This window comes from Equus caballus, chromosome 3 (genome assembly GCF_041296265.1).
Source record: "Equus caballus isolate H_3958 breed thoroughbred chromosome 3, TB-T2T, whole genome shotgun sequence".
NCBI classification, from domain to species: domain Eukaryota; kingdom Metazoa; phylum Chordata; class Mammalia; order Perissodactyla; family Equidae; genus Equus; species Equus caballus.
This window is the reverse complement of record NC_091686.1, coordinates 91,540,225-91,561,229: the sequence shown is the minus strand read 5'-3', so window position 1 is coordinate 91,561,229 and position 21,005 is coordinate 91,540,225. Positions and strand designations below refer to the sequence as shown.

Below are 21,005 nucleotides of genomic sequence, written 5' to 3'. Positions count from 1 at the left end.
CCTTCCTCCTTTGGTTGGCGGTTAAGTACTTTTAGAAACGACGCTGGTGGTCTATCTTCATAAGGTATTACTCGTGTTTAATGCACCTAACACTTGATAGCCCTCCGCATTACAGTGGAAACGACATTAGAAAGTGAATTTAAAAAAGGGGGAATTGTGGAAACTGAAAAAAATAATTATTAAACATAATGTAAAACAGATTTCCTCAAATTACAGCTTCTGCAAATGCCACTATGTCAACTCAAAATTTTTCTTACTTTTCACCTTCATAATTTATGTCTGCTATAAAATTCCCAGGCTAAATAGCTGCGGAGGGACTAATTACGGGGATTTCTGCAACATTTATAAGCCATGTTTAGTCGACTGCACCTACACAACCATTACGTTAGTTCTGGCTGTCCATAAAATTCTACAGTCCAGGACAAATTAATTAACCCATGATCTCAGTTTTAATGTAGTCCTTCCCCAGTAATTAAGGTGTACAAAATAAAGAAGGGAAAACTCATTCAGTTTTACAACTCTGCAAATTTACTACAGGTTATAAATTTGGCACTGTTTGGGTCTGATAGGGTTTTATCTCAAAAAGTGCTCTGTTCAATTAGGCACCGAGATGGGCAAATGGCATAGGAGCCAACAGGAAAGAGGCAGCCAGATGTGGCTACGAAACCTCCACTGGATGACACGCACGGGCACTCATCTCCATGGCATTTGGTCTCCCTTGAACACAACAGTGTGACTGTTTCCTTTTAGGGAGGCAGCTGAGGCACGTGGTTTGTGCTTTGAATTTAGAATCAGCTTGGGTTTGCCCTGAATCTTGGTTCTGGGTCTTATTTGTTCTGTTTCCTGAGCAAGTTACCTCAACTTGTTGGACCAAAGTTTCCCCACCTTGTAAAACAGGAAGAACTAAATCATCACGGGTTCAGGAGGTATTTGGGAGCATACGCCAACCCTTGGCTCTGTGGATTACAGATTTTGGGATCTGTAATCCCAAAGGCCCCAGAGGTTTCCTCAGCCCAGGCTGCTGTTTCATGGCAGGAGGTGAGAGATGGAAGGATGACTGGAATCTGGCAGTGCTGACAGAGGAGCGAGGATGGAAGATGGAGAATGAAGTGTGTTAGGCAACCACTTCAATGAGCCAGGGTGTGGTAGATTGAAGAGTGAAGACGATTCCCAGGAGAAATGGTGGTGTCCTTCACAAGGATAAGGAAGAGGGGGCGATGGCTGGGCAGAGGAGGAGGCCGATGGCAAGGAGGAGAATTCCACTGCTTCCCATGCACAGGGTGAGAAGGGATTACAAGAATTCTGATTGTTGACCCCTCAGCCCTCAGGAAGCCGCGTGGGGTCTGGGGCAGTTGGGAGCCAGGGCGGGTTGCCTCAAACTATGAATTGTGTGAGAAGTATTTCTGTGGAAGAACCTTGCTAGTAAGTGGCACCATTCACTGAGTGGTCGATGAGCAGCCTGAGGCTACCCCACACACTCTACCCCTGGCCTCTTTGCCCCTCACAGGCGGTGGTGCTGGGGTAATGACAGAGCTGGGCTCTGGGGCAGGCCTCGGGCAGATGACTTATTGGCTCTAAACTTCAGCTCTCCTCAGTCAAAATAAAGATAATCCAACTTGCAGGTTTGTGGTGAGGAATCCACCAATCTCTTCACCTGAAGATAAGAAGCCCAGGAAGGTGAGCTTTCTACTTGCTTCCAGGGCCAAGAACAGTGCCTGACACACAGGAGGTGCAGAAGGCGTTTGTCTAATGACTGATGCAGTAAACACCAGCGTAGCTGGCACAAAGTGGACACCCGAGAATGGTGGCTGCAATGAAGAGTTCGGACTTTGTTTTTAACTGCTGTGGCACTGGGATATCTGAAGAGCTTCTGAGGAATATAAATTGGCAAAGTTAAACACTTTAAGGAGAGCAGCAAAGACAAGGAGCCATTAAAAAGAGCTACTGGGGACAGCGGACTTCTGCCATCCTTAATTTAAAATCATCCTCTTGGTTATGGTCCCTGTAACTGCACTTATCAGCCTTAGAAAAGGAGACTGTGTGGCTCGTTTTTAAACCCTTCATTTATTTAATGCTGTACGCGTTTGAAAACCAGCTTTCCCTCTGGTGTGCGAGCTTACCTGGCAAGCCAGGGCTCCCACAGCTGTTTGGCCAAGGAGGTTAAATCTTTTCCCAGGGTCCCACAAGCCGAAAGGCAGAGCCAGGAACCTATCCCTGAATTTGGAGTCCCCCCTAAAACCAGAGCCGAGTCTATTTCAAGATGGGAGGTACGTGAGAAGAGGGAGCTGCCAATCCAAGGAAGGACCTTCTCTAACTCTTAAAAACACACTCACACAGAAGAGCTCAACAGCTCTTCTAAAACGCAGCAGCTCTCCATAAGATGCAGTTCTCAGAAAATGTCGAAATACCATTTGGAGGTAATTTTCTTCAAAAAAAAAAAAAAAAGAAAAGAGAGAAAGTAATTTACAGCCCCAAACAACTCAGAATGCTTTCTGTGTTGTGGATGAGATTTATCAGACTGTTTTAGCATAGTTAATAGGAATAAAATGTGATAAATAATACTAGTAAGAAAATGCTCACATGCCTGAAATGACAATAAAAATAGTACAGTAATAATGACGATGATGGGTAATCAAAGTTTAAATAGTCCTATCCAGAGGAAATGTAGATATTTCCCCTATTTTTATGTTTTAATATTCTGGTTGCATATTCTCAATTAGCCACCAATAGGTTGCTAAACTCTGACCTATTGTTGGGTCACTTTGAAAGAAACAAGATCAACAGCCCTCAATGTTGTCACAGGCTCATAATCAAGTGGAAGACACAGTTACTTAACTTTTAAGTAAGTTCTGAATTAGTCTTACAAGCAACATGCTCTATGAACACAGAGGTGGGTGTGGCAATCAGGGAGAGCTTCTTGGAGGAAGTGGGCTTTGCAGAAGTGCTTTTTGTATACATACCAGAAATGTCAAGTTAAGAAAGGCTGATCCTATTCTAGAGAGCAAAGGATTTTAAGCGTGTGACACTTAGTGTGGATCTGCATTTTAGAAAAATACCTTTCCAGTGTGGAGAATGGAGAAGAACCAGCTGCCACGGTCCAGGTGAAAAGTGATACAAGTGAATTAGAGAGAAGAGAGACTAGCGTGGCTGTAAAATGAATGGACGTCAGGAATAAGGAAGAGGAAAAGAGCTGGTGATGCCTCAGAAACTTCTGCCCCAGGTCAGTGCTGCCTTTACTGAAGAGAAAACAGGAGTAAAGATGAGTATTCAGAGGAGGTCGTGAGTTTGAAGGTGCACGGGCGCTCCTTGTTGGTCAGGCAGCCGCACACTGGTCTAGAGCTGAGCCCTGGGGACTGGTGGACTAGATCTAGATTAGGGACTTGTTAGTCTACACGTAGTTGGTGTTCAGAGAGAGAAGATAACTGACCAGAGGAAGGCAGTGGAGAGTGAGAGGAGTGAAGGATGGAAATCTGGAGAACAGTGGATGGAAAACTTTGTAAAGGATAATAAGAAAAGGATGGGGTTGGGGCTGTCCTGGTGGAGTAGCTGTTAAGTTCGCACACTCTGCTTTGGGGGCCCAGGGTTCGTGGGTTCAGATCCTAGGCACAGACCTACACATCGCTCATCAAGCCATGCTGTGGTGGTGTCCCACATACAAAATAGAGGCAGATTGGCACAGATGTTAGCTCAGGGCCAGTCTTCCTCATCAAAAGAAAAGACAAAGAAAAAGATAGGGAACCAGAAGAGAGTCCTGACACTAAGAACAAGAGAAAGAGAGAGAGAGAGAGAGCAAGGAGGAGGGGTGAGGTCCTGCGGATGAGACAAGGGCTGGAAAAAGGGCCCCTGGACTGGACAGTTGGGCAAGCACCAGGGCCCTCTTGCTGGGCATTCTGCTAAGTAGTGGAGGTAGAGCCAGGTTACAGGGTTGGAAGAGAAAACGGAAACTAAGAGAGTGGAGATAACGGATACTAGTTTTTCAAGTGTTTAATAATGAAAAACATGAGGTCACCACTCTGCAGGTGTCTTCCATGACAGGCACTGGGGAGCTGACGGGGATGTGAGCTGGGCCTAAGATTTAAGGAGCGAGACGTGTGGTGGTGTAGAATGAGGGTGTTGACAGAGGATGCTTTGGGTGATGGAAGGAGAAAGGAAGGATAGGAATGGAGACAGGGAGGGAGAATCAAAGGAGGGCTTATTTTCAGAGTGGGAAGACTTGAGTGTGTTGATACTCAGGAGAATGACCCAAGTGCTGTTAGCGCCATTGAGTCGATTCCGACCACCAGCCACCCTGTGGACAGCAGAGCGGAAACCACCCAATCCTTTTGCGCCACCTTCTCATCTTCCAGCGCTATATCAGACAGTTGTCCGCTGCTATTCATAGGGTTTTCAAGGCCAATTTTTTTCAGAAGTGACTGGCCAGGTCCTTCTTCTTATTCTGTCTTAGTCTGGAAGCTCCGCTGAAACCTGTCCACCATGGGTGACCCTTCTGGTATTTGAAATACTGGTGGCATAGCTTTCAGCATCACAGCAACATGGAACAATCACAGTATGACAACTGAGAGATGGGTGGTGTGGTTCCCTGACGGGAAAATGAACCCGGGAATCTTAACTACTAGATCACCAGGGCTGGCTAATGACCCAGTAACAGGGAGAAATCAGGGCATAAGACAAGGAATAACTGATGGCACGAAGTCCTGGAAGGAGGAGGGCAGTGCCAGGTGGGGACCTGTCAGCAATGGCAAGGTGGAGGGGCAGTGCTGCCTCGGGGACGCAGGGGATGCATGAAGGTAGAAATGAGTGTGGTGGGATTCAGTGGATTGAATTCAACTTGGTGTCCCTTACATTTGTGCTGAATTCAAGATGGGGAGGGTGGTGGGACTAGGCATGGGCTGGGGGCCTAAGGAAAGCAGCAGACCTTTGACGTAGCTCCTCTCAATTACAGGGAAAGGGAGCAACTGCCAAACAAGTCTCAGGCCACCCCCGGAGGTGACAGTTTCAATCTGCACTAGGCCGACTCCACGTTTTTCATCCTCTGGTCTCTCTGATGTGCAGAGAACTGCAAAGTAGTATGTCCTGATATTTCTTCAGCAGAGGCATGGGATCAGGGTGCAAACAAGTCAACAAGTGTGCAACTGGATCTACCAAGTGTAAGCACGAGGATGGAATTTTAAGGTTATTTTAACTAGATGCAGTTAACGTCAACGGATATGTGACGACGAGATGAGAGGGTCAACATCCTATCGCTAGCACAAACGACCCACCTTGCCAAGTGAAGAAAATTTACGTAAACAGAGCATTATCTATAGTTATGAATCTACGACATTTATAAGCCTGGTAAGGTACAGTGCAATTCCTTATTCTACTAGATTTAGGTTCTAAAGTCCCTAAGACAAAAAAACATATACTCAAAACTGAGCCTTGAAAATCCTGTAAAAATGAACCATGTTTTAACAGATAAACCACTATCATCAAAACAGACCACTTCTCCTACACACTGGAAGTGCCTGTGATTTCTTCTGCTGAAGTCCAGAGGAAGAGAACTCTCATGTTAGGGGCCCTAATGTCTGGAAAACACCTATCTAAACACTGGAGAATTTTACTCAGTGTGGGAGACACCCCAGGCAAGGGGCATTCTGCAACACTAGCTCTGCCTGAGGGAAGGACAGGTTGGTGTCTTTCATTTCAGGGACCTCTGTGCCAAAAGAATGGTGGAAGACTTGCCCTCACTATTTCTTTTTTCCCTCTCAAGAGTATAGAGTTGAATCTTCATGATACATGACCTTTGAAAGGCATGATCTTTCTCCACTGTATAAATACTCAAAGGTAACAGACCCATAAGCCTCAGAGAGTCAAATATGCATTTTGCTAGCCAGTCTGTTCTGGTATACACAGGTAAGCTATCAAGAGGCTTCAGCTTAAGGAAATTCCAAACGGAACAACACTTATCTTGTTACTAGAGACCTACCTCGGTCGGCTGGTCAGCTGGCTGTGGGATCATGAGTTGGTTGTGGTGTTGCAGCACCGTCTTCAAGTAATCTAAAACAGTCTGGCAGGGCACTGCATGGAAGAAATTGCAACGATTACACATTAGCTATCCTGTGACAAGAAAATAAAAAGCTTGATTCATTTGACATCCGTAGTTATTTCCGTTTGTAAATATACAACAGATGCTTCTGTTTAGGGAGAATTTTTAGGCTCAGCACAATTCACTGAAAACTTTCAAGTCAAACTTATTCTAAGATGAATTTGGGTCAACAACCATGATCAATGAACAACTCACAGAAGAGACGTGTCTTGTCTTCTTTGACTCAAGTTGCAGCATTAGCACCCAATGATGCTTTTTAAAATGAAAGTACTGAAAACTAAAGTTTCACTTGTTTTTAATCAATAATATAATACTCATTTTTAATGACAGATTCACTCCTAGTTCTTCAGTTAGCAGGAATTCCAGGCAATTCAGACTTGCTTCCCAAACCCAATACACCTGGCCATGCAGTTCTTACTGTAGGGGTCCCAATTCTCTCCCTTCTCAAGAAACTCAATTGGTCTAGTCCAATTCAGATTCGGTTATTACGTATTTCATTAGCCGCTGCACTATTTTTTTTTTGAGGCTTAGTCTTAAAGAATCACTGAATAATTACAATAAAACTGAACAGATATTAGCCCAACATAGAGCCTGACATTTTTTGTACCATCATATAAATAATTCCTACATCTTAAGACTTATATTAGAGACCTTTCAGGAGTATTAACTAATTGCTTTTAAAGGTCTTGGTAGTTTAGTTAATAACCTAATTTATCAAAATTATTGCCACTATCTGTCTTAGCTGTGTGTCTGCCTAGGATGTTTTTGTCACATTAGGAAAATAATAAATATTTAACCTAAGCTCCAATTTTAAAGTATCACCACTGAGCGTTCTTCACTTTGGTTTTTCTCACCACTTTTTTTTTTTTTTTTTAAGATAGCAAACAGAAGGCATCATCTTTATCCACTGCTAACACTTTGGCTTTTCAGGTGACATCACAGTGGAACATAACATATCAAAAACTACATCAACATCCTTTTGAAGAATCTGAACAGCTAGAAGTAGAATTAGGTTAGGAAATTCTTCTTCTTGCCAAAAGCATTTTCTTAAATAACCACCCTTATAGATCTGTGTCTTATAGACCTTGTCACAGGCCACCCTTGAAGAGTCATTTGAACATAGTCTTCAAATTGAAGCAGCATTTGCTGAACCACCACAAAAGTCAACCAAAGGAAGGCATGGGTGTTATCAGTTTGAATTTGGCCTTTAATTAAACCAAAGTTTAATAAAACCTGTCAAGTACTTCTAATTTCACCAGCCTTTAATTAACTTAAAAATCTAACCACTAGGGGCCGGCCCGGTGGCGTAGTGGTTAAGTTCACACATTCTACTTTGGTGGCCTAGGGTTCACCAGTTTAGACGCTGGGTGCGGACCTATGCACTGCTTATCAAGCCATGCTGGGGCAGCATCCCACATAGAAAATAGAGGAAGATGGGCACAGATGTTAGCTGAGGCCCAATCTTCCTCAAAAAAATAAATAAATAAACTCTAACCGCTTTACTGATGCCATAGCCAGTGAGAATGAGCCTCCTGGCAACAGGCATTCTTAGGGGGAAAAAGAAGGTGGCTTGAGAAGCTCACGAAGACAGGAGGTTTGCGGTTGAGTTCAAGGTTTTCACTGTGTGGCCTTTGGGACTTCACTTACATCTGCATCAAAGCCAGGCTTGAGTATGAGGACCCTAATAGCAGCACTGTGTCCTCCACAGTTTGTGGTCAGAATCAAACACAACTCTACATACATCACTGCTTTGTCAAGTGACAGGAGCGAAGTATGACTCTGGACTTAGTTTGAAAGTTTTAGTAAAATCTGTAAATACTTGTAGACTCATTAGGATTTGAATGAAACTTCTTTTGATCCCTTACTCATATTTTACAGTCATTAAGATGTTTATGAAACAATGTTTAAATGAAGCACAAAAATGCTTACAAAACTGAATATTCTGCATGACCTCAACGTTGCTAAAAATAATTATGTGCAAAGAGAAGAGATTGGAAGGAAATAAACAAAAGTGTTAATAATTAACAATCATGTTTTAGTAGCAGGATTAGGGTAGTTACTAATTACCTCTATCATCCTTGTAAAAACCAGTTGTAAAAAATTTCTACTGTGGGCATGTATTATAATAATTTAGAAGTTGTTTGAAGAATGTCTGTGTTAACTGTCTCCCCCCATTCCTTGCTATATATCAGTTTCAGTGTTGCTTATATAGCCCTGGAAGGGCTTGGAGGCCAACTCTCCCATTCTCTACACCCCCAATATTTAGGCAGCAGCTCAGTTAAGAGCAGGACCAGCTGATTCAAACATGTTGGAAGAAAACAGAATTTCACATGCATTTCTTGGCTGCAGGGGGCTCTATTTAAGGCAAGTGGGTCCTGAAGGTTGATACCCGGGCACAAGCCTGAAGGCCAGGAAAACTGATGATGAGGCTCATATTTAGCCAACTGAGCCAACTGTTAAAAGACTGAAACAGCCATGCCCTTGGCCCTCTGAGTAACCCCCTCCCCTCTGGCCCCTTCCTGATGAACTCCGGGGCCTGATCCTTACGAGGCATCCAGCCCAGGGCCAGAATGTGCCCCTGCTCTTATGGAACATCACTCCTGCCAGGGGCTCTTTGGGGAGCTGCCTAGATTTACACAGCGAAGCTGTAGAATCAAGTGAAATATTTTCGGTAAAAAAACAATTGGTCAGTCTGGAAAGTAGAGATAGTTGTGTCTACTAAAGCAGGGATGAAAGGGGAAGGAAACGTATTATCCTGACCCACAGCTCCACTGTGCTGTCTGCCCAGAAGCACGCGGCACTGAAAAGGGAACCCGGGAAAACCCCCATCTTCTTTCCCCTGTTCCGTTACCCTACAGTGCTGTGGACACACCGCGGAATTTCACAGAGAGGAAATGGGGCCCTTGCAGATGGGGAAAAGGGCCAGCGTGGCACGCGAGGTTCTTGTAGTCCAGGCCGGACATTGCTCCTTGGCCTCCAAGGGAAGAGAGAGTGAGGCCAGTGCTCACGGCAGCAAAAAGATCAGCGGGATCCTCAAGGAGCCGATGATGCCCCAGAGGCCTTCCCACCTAATTGCCTCCTCGTGCCAACTCTGAATTTTAAGCAAGTCTCTCTTTCTATGAAGAAGCTATCCCCGTAGACCAGCCACTGGGAAGGTTTTATTTATTCACTTACTCATTCTGCAAAAGAAAGTCAGATGCATCTAGTAGGTCTAATGAGAAAATAAATGAGGGCCCAAAAACCGGAGGAACTTTTATGAAAGGGAAGGGAGGACATAAAGGTACCTCAAATGACCCTAGTACCTATCCTGATATTGTTATTTATAATTCTGCCCCCCTCTATCTAATAGCATTTTAAAGTGCATATCAGACAATCCTGGAAAGAGTAAAATACCTGGGAAGAAAAAAGCAAATTTGGAAGATCTTTTGTGTTAACAAAGTAAAAATTTAGAAGAATGGGTTACAAACAGTCCATCAGGTATCTGAGACAGACATGGAGATGAATGTGTTGCTCTCAAGAACAAAGAGACCCCCGAGCCGGGATGGCTTGTTTCTGTCGTGGTCATGGTAAATCTGTTAAACCACAGACACGGTCTTCAACACATTCCAAAATAATACTAGCACTTCACAGTTAACTGACAAGACTGCTTGGGAATTGGTCCTAGAGTAATTCTTGGGTACTATTTTTTTTCTTAATGTACTGACTCTGGCACTTATGAACTGTGAGATCCTAGGCAAGTTCCTGAACCTCTCTTAGCCTCTGTTATCTCATCCGTAAAACAGGGATATTTCCTGCCGCATGCGGTTATTGTGAGGAGTAACTGAAATCGTACATGTAAAGCAGAAGGCACCCAGGAAACACCGTCTAATATAAGCCATTGTTATTTTTCCCAAATAGGAGTCTAGCAAAGCGAGTTCCTCCCAGAGGCCACTTACTTGACTCTGCTGACTTGGCTGTGTATTGTCTGAGCGACTGTTAGGTAAAGCTCTTCCAAGGAAAACTGCTCTGTTTTTGCTCATATTAAAGGTGCTCAGGTCTCAAGTATGTATGTCTCACTGCAGATCACTACATTAAAATCTTGATCAGAGTTTCTATTCTCCTTCTGCAAGTATTATTAAATCTACCTTGCTATATTATTGTTTTTAAAGACTCAGGGCTGGCCCTGCGGCCAAGTGGTTAAGTTCCCACACTCCGCTTCGGCGGCCCAGGGTTTCACCAGTTCAGATTCTGGGCTCGGACATGGCACCGCTCATTAGGCCACGTTGAGGCGGCGTCCCACATGCCACAACTAGAAGGACCCACAAATAAAATATGCAACTATGTACTGGGGGGATTTGGGGAGAAAAAGCAGAAAACAAAAAAGATTGGCAACAGTTGCTAGCTCAGGTGCCAATCTTTGAAAAAAAGAAAGACTTAAAAAATTTATCTCAAAATATACCATACATAATTTTATGGGGAGATTGAAATTACTTACTGTCTTGACGATCATGCCCTCTGGGTGCTTATATCATCTTTAAGTGTCCTATTCATATTGTCTCTGTAAAGTATAAGCTCCTGAATATACACATCTAGAAATAAACGATGAGCTTTAAGTATTACTCAGCCTAAGGATGCATAGTTATGCTTTTGATAATGACAATGTCCTGTCTCCGTTTAATCTAATTGACATGTGTAGACGCTACAACATGCCTGACACTGGGCTAGGAAGTGGGGATACAAAGATGACGTTCACTTAGTCTGGGCCCTCAAACAAGTTACATGGCCTGCCCCTCCTAGTGTCAGGACACCAGGAGGGACAGACACCCAAAGAGCAAAAACTTCCCCTAATACTGGCTGTAAACAGAAGTGTGCATGTGCTATGGAAAGTGGTTAATTCTGCCTGGGACCTGGGGAAGGGTTTGTTACAGAGGATAATGTCACTTGAACTGGGTACTGAAGGAGGAATAGGAGTTTCTCAAGTGGGGAAAAGGAGAATATGTTCTTAGATTGGAAGGAGCAGCAGGAGTAAGGGAAGACCACAAGCAAGTATACGGCTGCTCAGGAATCACAAACTGTCCAAAGGGGTTGGAACAATTGGTGTATGGTGGGAACGGAGGGTCGAGTCTCCAAAAATGAATAGAAGATTCAGGTCGTGAAGAACCTCATGTGCCACACTGAGGGTGCTGGAATTTACTCCAGAGACCACATGAAGCCTTTAGAGCTCTTCAACAGTGAGTGATCTGGGTCTTTTTCAGGGGAGAGGGCCTGGAGTTAGGGGGGGAGTTGAGTGGCTACTGCAATAGTCCATGTTGTGAGATAAGCCCAGATTAAAGCAATGGGGAGAGAGAGGAGGAACCCAAACTGATGGACGTGTAAGAGGTGGAACCCAGAGGAGAGGAGACTGACATGAAGCAGGTGAGAGATGCACTATGGATGAATCTGAGCGTCCTAACCTGGGTAACCAATTGAATGTTGACCTCTTCACAAGAACACCACTTATAATCTAAGAAAATCACTGAAGATTTCTGCATTACTAGGCACAGTTTCCCTCTGTTTCTTCACGTTGCTATTTATTGAGTGCTCACTGGAAGACCTAGTAGCACTTGGCTGCTACTAAATGAACTTAATACTTCAACGTTCCTCTAGTTAATAGCCTCACTTTACAGAGAGAGGAAACTGAAGTTCAGAATGGTTAAGTGATTTGCCAAAAATCACAGCAAGCAAGTAGCAGGAGCAGAAATCCAGACGCAGGTATGACTCCAAATCCATTCTCTGTACCCCCAATCTCCCTTATAGCTATAGCAAGAGTTGTGATGGCTTTGACCATATTCTAAGAACTCAATCCCTTATTCCTCTCTGTTCCTATCATTTGCTCTGATTTTTTACTCAGAATATACTTCCATCTCTTCTTTCTCCTACATTAGAACCCCCACATCAAACATGATCAATCTATTTCTCAGAACCAGAAACTGACCTGAGCAATTTCCCACAGGCACTCCTGGGCATATGCAAGTTTGCAGAGTGGTCAGAGCGCTGAACGTAGTGTCCTAGCATATCTACACTGCATTTACTGCAAGGGCTTTTCTTGCAAAATTAGTTATCCAAAAGCTGACATTATTGATTTACCTTTTTTTAACCTTCTTACTTAGAAAACGACAACTGTGGACTAACAGGATCAGAACCGCACAATCCAAGGTTAGTTCTTTAGTTTGTAGCCCAGCGTTAGTACTGTTGATCCTCATTATTTGCAGATTCTATATGTGCGAATTGGCCTACTTGCTAAAATGTACTTGTAATGGTCAAATCCACATTGTGGTGCCCTGGTGGCCATTTGCGGACTTCTGCAGATCGCTGAAAACCCTGAGCTGCCTGAGACACGCGTTCCCAGCTGAGGTTGAATGAGCTAATGCTCAGGCTGCTTATCTCAGCTCTCAGACTGTAACAAGTGTTCTTTTCAGGGTCTAGTTAGTGCCACATTTTTCGCATTTATGTGCTTTTTGTTGGAGATTTCACTGTTTAAAAGGGACCCCAAAAGAAGAGCTGAAGTGCTGTCTAGTGTTCCTAAGAGCAAAAAGGCTGTGATGTGCTTTATGGAGAAAAGGCGTTAGATAAACTTCCTTTAAGCATGAGTTACAGTGCTGTTGGCAGTGAATTCAATGTTATTCAACCTACACTATATACTAAGTAAGGTCTCTCTAAATAAAAACACACATAAAACAAGGTTATGTGTTGATCAGTTGATGAAAATATGACCAGAGGCTCAGGAACTTAGCTCTGTAACTCCCTGAGAAGTAACGCTTCCATATTTGCTAACTCAGTGTTCACATTGACTTTACATAACACAACTACAACAAATAATGAGGACAGATCTGGAGCCAAGAGCCCTGGATTATAATCCTAGGTCTGCCACAGACTTCACCTTGTCCAGGTTTCAACTCTTTGGCTGTAAAATTGGAATATTAATATTTGTTTGGAGTTAGGATAAACTGAGACGATCATAAGTAGACTTTAAAAAGTAGACAGTTTTTTAATAATATCAACAATAGGTGTACCTTCCCCATATCTGGCACTTAGAAAATTTCAAGGTATTTTAAATGTATCATAATTATTTTACTTTGGAAGTTATTTTTTTAAATGACCATGTGTTATGACTCTAAGACCCACATCTTTTCAAATTTTAAAATCTCTAAACTTGGTGTTGAAAGGTAACTATAATATGAAATTATGATTTGCAGTGTTTTTTCTTCTTTCTTAGTGGAACATAAAGCATTGGTATGTCTTACATTCAATGGGTCTTAAATGAGATAAAATACAGTATTTTACATCCACCTTTCTTTATGAGTTCTCTTCCCCTAGTGCAGTGTAAGCTTTGTACATAAATGTGACTGTTCTAACCTGACACCCTCTCCACTGAGAACTTTCGCCATCATCTTCCTTCTTTTAATAACCTCTCTGCTCTTCGTATTCCTGATCCAACTCTCTTTTCCTTTTGTGGCTTTTTTCTTTTAACCTATTTTCACTTTCTTTCAAAAAATATAACTTTTAAACAGACTTTCTAAGTTCTAGTGTGATAATCTAATAAAAATAAAATGTGCTAATGCCATTTCCTTGGGATTAAAAAGATATCTAATTGCCTACATCTGCAAGTAACTGGAAGTTAGAGAGTCCTTTCCAGAAGCTCCTTGCTTGCATGTAGTTGATAATGAATAAGACTTTGTTGAACGTTTCACAAGCAATACAATAACACAGGCCCTCTCAGGTGGCGCTGGAAAGAACACTTCTCCCCAACCTTTCTTTTTGGTAAGGTCTAACACCTTCTCCCTCCTCTTTATAGTGGCTCAAGTGAAATCATTTTTTCATGTAGAGTAATAGGCTCATTTCTTTTGAACTCTTACTTCAAGAATGGCTCCTGGCTATAAATGCTTTATTTTAGGGAAAAAAAAAGAAACAAGAATCTCAGAGTTGCTCAACAGCATGACTCTGGTGTGGCAGAGACGTGACCGAGAAAGGCTTTCTTGGTTCTGACCTGTGGCTGGTGCCCCCATCTCCTTGCTATCCTTATTTCCCCTGCTAACTGCTGCACGTCACTTTCTCCTTTGCACTCATCCACCCTGCTTGGCTCTAAAGAGAGTGATCCCACAACGTAAGTGTAGATTCTACTAGAAGAAAGCGCCAGGTCCTTCCACAGAAATGTATGGGCCTCTAGGACAAGAGACCTACTGGGGCCACCAGGAAACAGTGACATCGCTTAGGGAAAATCGATCCCAAATTACATACGAGAGGTGCTGCTTGCAAAATACTCTTGTTACATGCAAAATCAGAGTATTACTTACATTTTTCTTCAAATGGGCATCTCAAAATAGCCATCCTCCCCTTCCCCCCTAAATCCATAGCTAATGGAGTGAAAAGTAGATTCTTAGGTGGTCACTCACAGCATGGTTTGCTGTTTAGCCAAAGATGGAGGCTGGGGGGTGAGGGTAAAGAGGGCAGTGATGTCTCCTTTTGATTCAAGTTTTCATCTCAGGTGACACTTTCCACCTGATGCCCAATACTAAGGTAGTCCTTAGGTAATGAGACTATGTGTTAAGTAATCACAAATAAGCTAATATTTTCCTGCACTTTACACTAATTTTTTCCTATTCATAACTGACACACTGGTTTTCACCTATGTAGTTGGGTTTCAGTATGGATCATTAAAAGCAACGTGGTTCTCCATGTAAAATGGCTCTTGGTTCAAGTTCATCGAAGGGATTGTCAACAGGGCTGAAATGTTTATGGTAAAAGTAATTATCCTAATTTCAACCAATATCATTCAATGTCTGGCCATCAAGAGGGCTCAAGAAATTGCAGCGTTTTCATCTTTCTGGGAAGAAGAGAAAGACAATGATTACAGGCAGGCCAGTGATGAGTTATTTCTGACACAGATATTTCACCTGGTATGGATTCAGGAAACAAGAGGTGGTCTGAACTTCAAAGGTGCTTAGGACTCACTGAGGACAGATGGCTTGCCAAATATTTAGGATTAGGAACTAGACAATAATACTCTGGACATTTGTGTCACCTGTCCTTGTACTCTGAAATTCTTACCCACAGTTCTGAACAGCTGATGTAAGTATCTGCAGTTGGTTGATCTCCAGGACACTATTTTCTCCCCCAAAGAAAGAGAAGAATGGGAAGTTAGATAGAAAATACCCCTTTGGGGATAAAACCCACAGTTAATCAACCATAATTTACAGAACTGTGAAAGCTATAAAATCCTACAGTGTGTTAGCCACACCCATCTCTCTCTGACTTGGAGAAACTAGTAGCACTCTGGTTCCATTGCATTCTTTGGAGTTCTACCCACTCTCTCTGCTGCAGCCAGTGCCTGCCTGGCTTCGGAAGACCCCATGACTGCATCTGACGCACGGCTCAAACGCAAAAAGAGAAAACAGATTTACTTCACCTCTTGCTTCTCCCCAACAAGATAACTGCAATAAATCTAATTCCAAAATATTCTGAACCAAACTTCAGGTCTATTTGGGGAATTCTTTTATTTATTTATTTATTTTTTTGCTGAGGAAGATTTGCCCTGAGCTAACATCTGTGCCAATCTTCCTCTTCTTGTATGTGAGCCACCCCTCCAGTGTGGCCACTGACGAGTGTTGTAGGCCCCTGTCCAGGAACTGAACCTGTGCTGCCGAAGCAGAGCGCGCTGAACTTAAACACTAGGCCACTGGGGCTGGCCCTGGGGAATTCTTTCAAATGAAAGAACAGAAGGAAAATAAATTTCTGATTTGGCAACTGTTAAACACTGGGTTTTGTTTTTGCTTCCTATGTATATTAATGAACCAAGTGGGTAACTTTCTTCAATATTTTCTTCTTTTTGGATCAGCGGCCAAATTGGGTGGTGCAAAGACACTGAGTTAGGAAAAGAATATGACTTCTATTTATATTTATCTATCAGCCTTAAAACCTTTAAGTTTATTATGTATGCTATATTTTGAATGTATTAATATAGTAGAACACGTATGTAATGAACCAATAAATGTGCACACTGGTGGAGACATGCTCAAAATTTTTTATCAGTGGGCTGTATGACTAAAAAGTTTGAAAATATTGTTCCAGGTAAAGATCTTAATATCTTTTGTAAGCCACAGCAATGCAGGAATGAATTCAAAGATGTAAGCAAAATCAGTACCTTTTCAAATAGTGAAAAAATGGCTTTGGAACCCAGAGAAGATCTTGCCCTAAAGATGACTTAAGTACTCTGCAAATCCAGTGTCTCTAAGAGGCAGGCAATGCCTCCTGTTTCACCAGGGGCACAGACAGTTTGGGATCAGCTTAATCACTGATCTGTCTTTGATCTACTCCTTTTAGTTTACAGTTGCTCATTAACTTTAAGGGGGAGTTTGCATGCTAAAAACAGACTATGCCGATTGAAACTTAACAAGAAAGGCGACAAATTACTGGAATAGAAGAGATCATTTGTTCAGTACTACTAGGGGCCTGCCTCCGAAGGCATCATTTCATTTTAATTTCTATCACAGACTAATAAAACACATATATCAAAGTCTTTAAAAATACAAAAGTCATTTTAAAGGAACAGGGCCACTTTTTGAAGAAAACTCAGGTTCACAGCACTTGGCCTATTTCAGTCTAATTGTACCACATCTAAAAACCACTTTTATATGGATAATGACATCTTTTAATAGGACTATGGTCTTGAGGCCTATACTCAAGAAAACTGCAGCTTAAACATAGGACAAGGCTAGTGGCTCATCCTGAAATTCCTTTTTGGCACTGGCAGGCTAAGGGCACTCTGTGCATGCCTGTTTCTCCAACTTTTCCACCTCACTGGCCAAAAATAAAAAACTATATATACGTGCATGCATGCATACAGATGAGACAATACAAAGGAATGAGTTGCAGTTGGCTTGCAAGTAATAAGGCAGGGTACCTGGGATACTCTCTAATTTTCTTCTGAGCTCTTCATTTTCTTGTTGCAGGGAAATAACCTCCTGCTCCAGCTCTTGGCATCTAGGACAGTAGCCTTCCTCTTCTTCCTCCTCATCCTCCTCTGGCAGTGTAGAAGAGGATGGGTGACCATGGGATTCAGACGTTGCTGGAGAGGTCCAGCCACCTAGTGTATGCACAGGGGAGGTTGACAGAGGATCCATGTCGGCCAGATGGCCATACTCACTGACTGATGAGGTGTTTGGAGTGGGAAAGCTTCCCGAGAGCAGATAATTTTGTAGGGAGTCAGTGAAAACTCTCAAAAAGGCAGAAGTTTGTTGTTTCCTTTGCATATATTGCATCTCTATGTCTACACTGTCTGAGGTCTGATTGTGGACTGCTTTCCCAACGTGACATTGCTCCTGTCTTTCGGGATAACTTGAGCCTTCCTGCTTTACGCAAGAAATCATGGATTGAGAATGGTTGGAGTCCAGAAGTTTTCCTCCACAATTTAAGAGGCTAAGAACTCGACTGCACTGCTGGGCAAAGGCATCCAAGATCATACGACTCTCTGAAACACATGAAAAGACACATCAGAGACCGACAGCCAAAGACAAGAGATAAGTAAGGTCCTCAATTTTGAGTTCAATATTCCAAAACATTAAAAATATGTATTTCTACTCTTTGTCAGAAACTGAGGTGACACGGTGAATCCACTTTTAACAGGATGCATAGCTTCCTGTTGTTCCGCAACTGGGGGGTGCCTGATGAGCTATCCCCAGCCCCTCACTCTGGGAAACAGCCAGTCTGGGACTCTGGGCACTGTATAGAAATTTCCCTCTCGGTGGCCTTAACTGGCCGGCACAGGTCTGAAGTCACTCACACCTTTGGCTTCATTAATATCCTTACTCTAATGAATCGAGTCAGCCACTGGAGACTCAATTCCTCATTGACAGGAGGGCTTACAGCAATCATTACTTCTATTTCTGGAGTGCCCTCATGCCCTTGCTATTAATCAGCTGATACGATCCCTGCTGAGAGGACGTTGCTCCCAGATGCAAACTGGAGAGGAAAGATAAAGTCTTTTTGAAGAGCTCTAAGACATCTAACGGAAAACAAAGAGGGGGTCTATAAGGCAAATGATGATGGACCCAAAAGCAAAACTGTACGTGCCATCCAACATCTGTGTTCACTATTCTTTCTTTTCACTTATCTGCTAACTTGGTTTTGTCAAGGCCAATGTTGAGGCTGAGTATATCAGTATCATCTGAAAAGCAGAAGTGCCTCTTCTTAGAGCCTCTTCCATTTGATTGCCAAATCTCTTAAAATGGCAAGTGCCGAGAGTGCCAGTTAGTTCACGTAAACGTACTCTAAAGCAAATGAACTGTCAATTGTCAATCAGTAAAAAGCAAAAAACAAATGGAAAGCAATCAATTCACTGCAAAAACAGAGGGAAAAAACCCTCCCAAATTGTGAAAATGGGATTTAATGTTGTCAGTCTGCCTTGAAAATTTACCCTAAATATAATGTCACGAGGTACAGTCTCTTCTTTCCTGACCACCACCCAGAATGGGCTCTTTATAAATACACAGAGATACATTTTAGGACTTACATAGTGGTATGAAGATGCCTCTTATTTCCTTTCCCCAATACCCAGAATAATGGCAAGAAACAAAATACTGTCGATTTTAGATGCCAATAACTATTATTTGTGATAGAAACATAACTAGCTACTTGCATCTCTGAAAATGTTGACTAGCTGTATCTTCTTCAGAAGAAGACTCAAAAAACAAAAAACTTTAAAAATGAAAAATGGTGAGATGCTTGAGGGTTTCTATGGCGACAACGAATGAGAATAGTTGAGATGAGAAATCGATTTCTCCAGAAAATCCAGGATGTATGACTAATGAAACCACACTTCAGAAACCTCCATGCAGTACTTTACACTCCATTGTCTTCTTTTCTCTTACTATTCTTTCCTGAAGTAATTAAGGTATTGGGGGGGGGGGTCCAAGTCTCCTTTTTCTATTTAATTTAATAGAAATAAACTATTTCAGAAGAATACATATGTAAAGCCCAGAGCGCACAGTGCCTGGCACACAGGGAGCACCCCTTACACCTCCCAAATCTATAAAACGCTACTGTCCCTAAATCTCTCCAAAAAATTGCAAGTCAGAACACAGAGGCCAGTTCTCTCCAGTACAGAAGAGGATTATAGACCGCACATTCCATGAGGCCAGTGGGTCTGAGTGCACTGGGGTTTCAGGGCCAGCACAGTACCTCAAGAAATACTTACTGAACACATGCAGGAACTCTTGTAAATAAAGAGCAGATCTCAGTATACAGCATCTTCAAATTTACTTGGCTGGGGTGGGGGTGGTAAGACCACGCTAGGCAGGCTAAGAGTCCACAGGACTGTCTTCTCCTGGCAGAGAGCTTCCTCACTCTTAGGAGCAGTACTATCCTTAGACAGGTAGGAGGGCCCCTCCTTCTCCAGCCCACCCTTTCCCCATGGTGAGGACTCAAAACCCAGGAATTCCCTGCTCAAATTGCTTCAAGGGCCTGTGTCAGCCTCTTCCTGGAGTCATCCTCCCCAAGAAAGACCACGATGCCAGAGCTAGGCAGTCTGGACTGGGGCATCCATACGTGCGCATGTGCGGTCCCTCCTGGAGGAGGATGAAGCAGGAGTGGGAAGGGAAGGCCATGGGCTGGCTAAAAACGCCAAAGTCAAACCTGGTCATTATGAAGGTGTATTTATCAGTGAGGTGGAAAGAACACATCTTATTTAACATTTTGTTAGCTAGATTCATACCTTTTAATCATTTAGATATATGGTATGTGGGCCTGCATTTGTACTCTTGTCCTAAATTCCACAAATATTAGGCACAGGCCTGTTTTTTACACAATTATTTTGAGTGCTGAAGAAAGACCCAGAAGCCAGGTATAGTTTCAGGCTAGAACTGATTGATGGGCTGAAGAACAGCCAAGATAAAGTCCGGCTTGCTACCTTGGAGAAAAAGGGATGTGGATGTGGGAATATCTTTTACACACCAAACACTGGAATTGATGATGCCTCTGCCCCGCTGTCAGGTAGAAGGGAAGAACTGAGCTCACGATTTAACCCAAAACTTAATAAGGAAAGACCTCAAATATTTGGGTATCATTTCTTTACAATGACTAAAACCAAATAAACAAGAAAGTAAATGGTTGAACCATACAAGTGGGGAGATTTAAGATGTTGCCTTCTCATTTCTTGACTTCCGGGTTTTGCTTCTTTTATTAGTATAATCAAAGGATGATATTGATTGAGAATTTTCAATTCTAGCACACTAACAGTTTTCATTCATTTTAATCCTATAATCCCATTCTAGACCTGAAGTTGTATTTACTGTTTGCATTTTAATCAGCATGGTCCCAACTGATTTGCAGCCGATATATCTTTAACATAACCTTGATGAAAGGAACAACATATGAAAGGAAAGGCTAAAACAGAATTGCTCAAATATATTTGTTCAATGTCCTAAAGAACATTCAGTAGTTTTAATCATATTGATAAATCACATTAGGGTATAGATTTTAAGGGAAAAAAATCTAACTTAGGGACAAGCATGATTTGTTTTCTTAATTGAAGGATAAACTCGTAATATGCTGAGAAAAAAATCATTACGTAATATACTACACATTACAAAGATAATGTATTAAACTGCACTCAGAATATTGGAGAACAGCTACAATCATAAAACAGTTCTTGCCTGCAGTTTTTTAAAATGCTTCATTCTGAATGTTCTCAGAATTGATATATGCAACAATAGCAATGGTAACCATTAAAGTTGAATTTCTCCTCTTTTCAGTACTTTAAAATATCTGAATAATATTTTAATATCAATACATTGAAGAGTATGATGAAAAATATTACTACTACACTTGGTGGAAAACAGCAAATCTTTTCACTTAATACATATTGCAGCCAGTAATACTTTAACTTTCCAGACAGAATCTAATTAGA

At 42.2% G+C, this 21,005-nt stretch overlaps 1 protein-coding gene across 2 annotated transcripts in view; it reads right to left on the bottom strand.

Moving 5' to 3' along the window:
- The window catches only part of BEND4 (BEN domain containing 4), a 36,698-nt gene that overhangs the window by 10,651 nt on the left and 5,042 nt on the right, over positions 1 to 21,005 (bottom strand). For both annotated transcript variants that reach the window (XM_023638161.2, XM_023638162.2), the window contains exons 2-3: positions 17,004 to 17,570; positions 5,966 to 6,057 (exon numbers count right to left, since the gene is read on the bottom strand). In XM_023638161.2, coding sequence (XP_023493929.1) covers positions 5,966 to 6,057; positions 17,004 to 17,570 — 659 coding nt within the window. The remainder of the gene's footprint in view (positions 1 to 5,965; positions 6,058 to 17,003; positions 17,571 to 21,005) is intronic.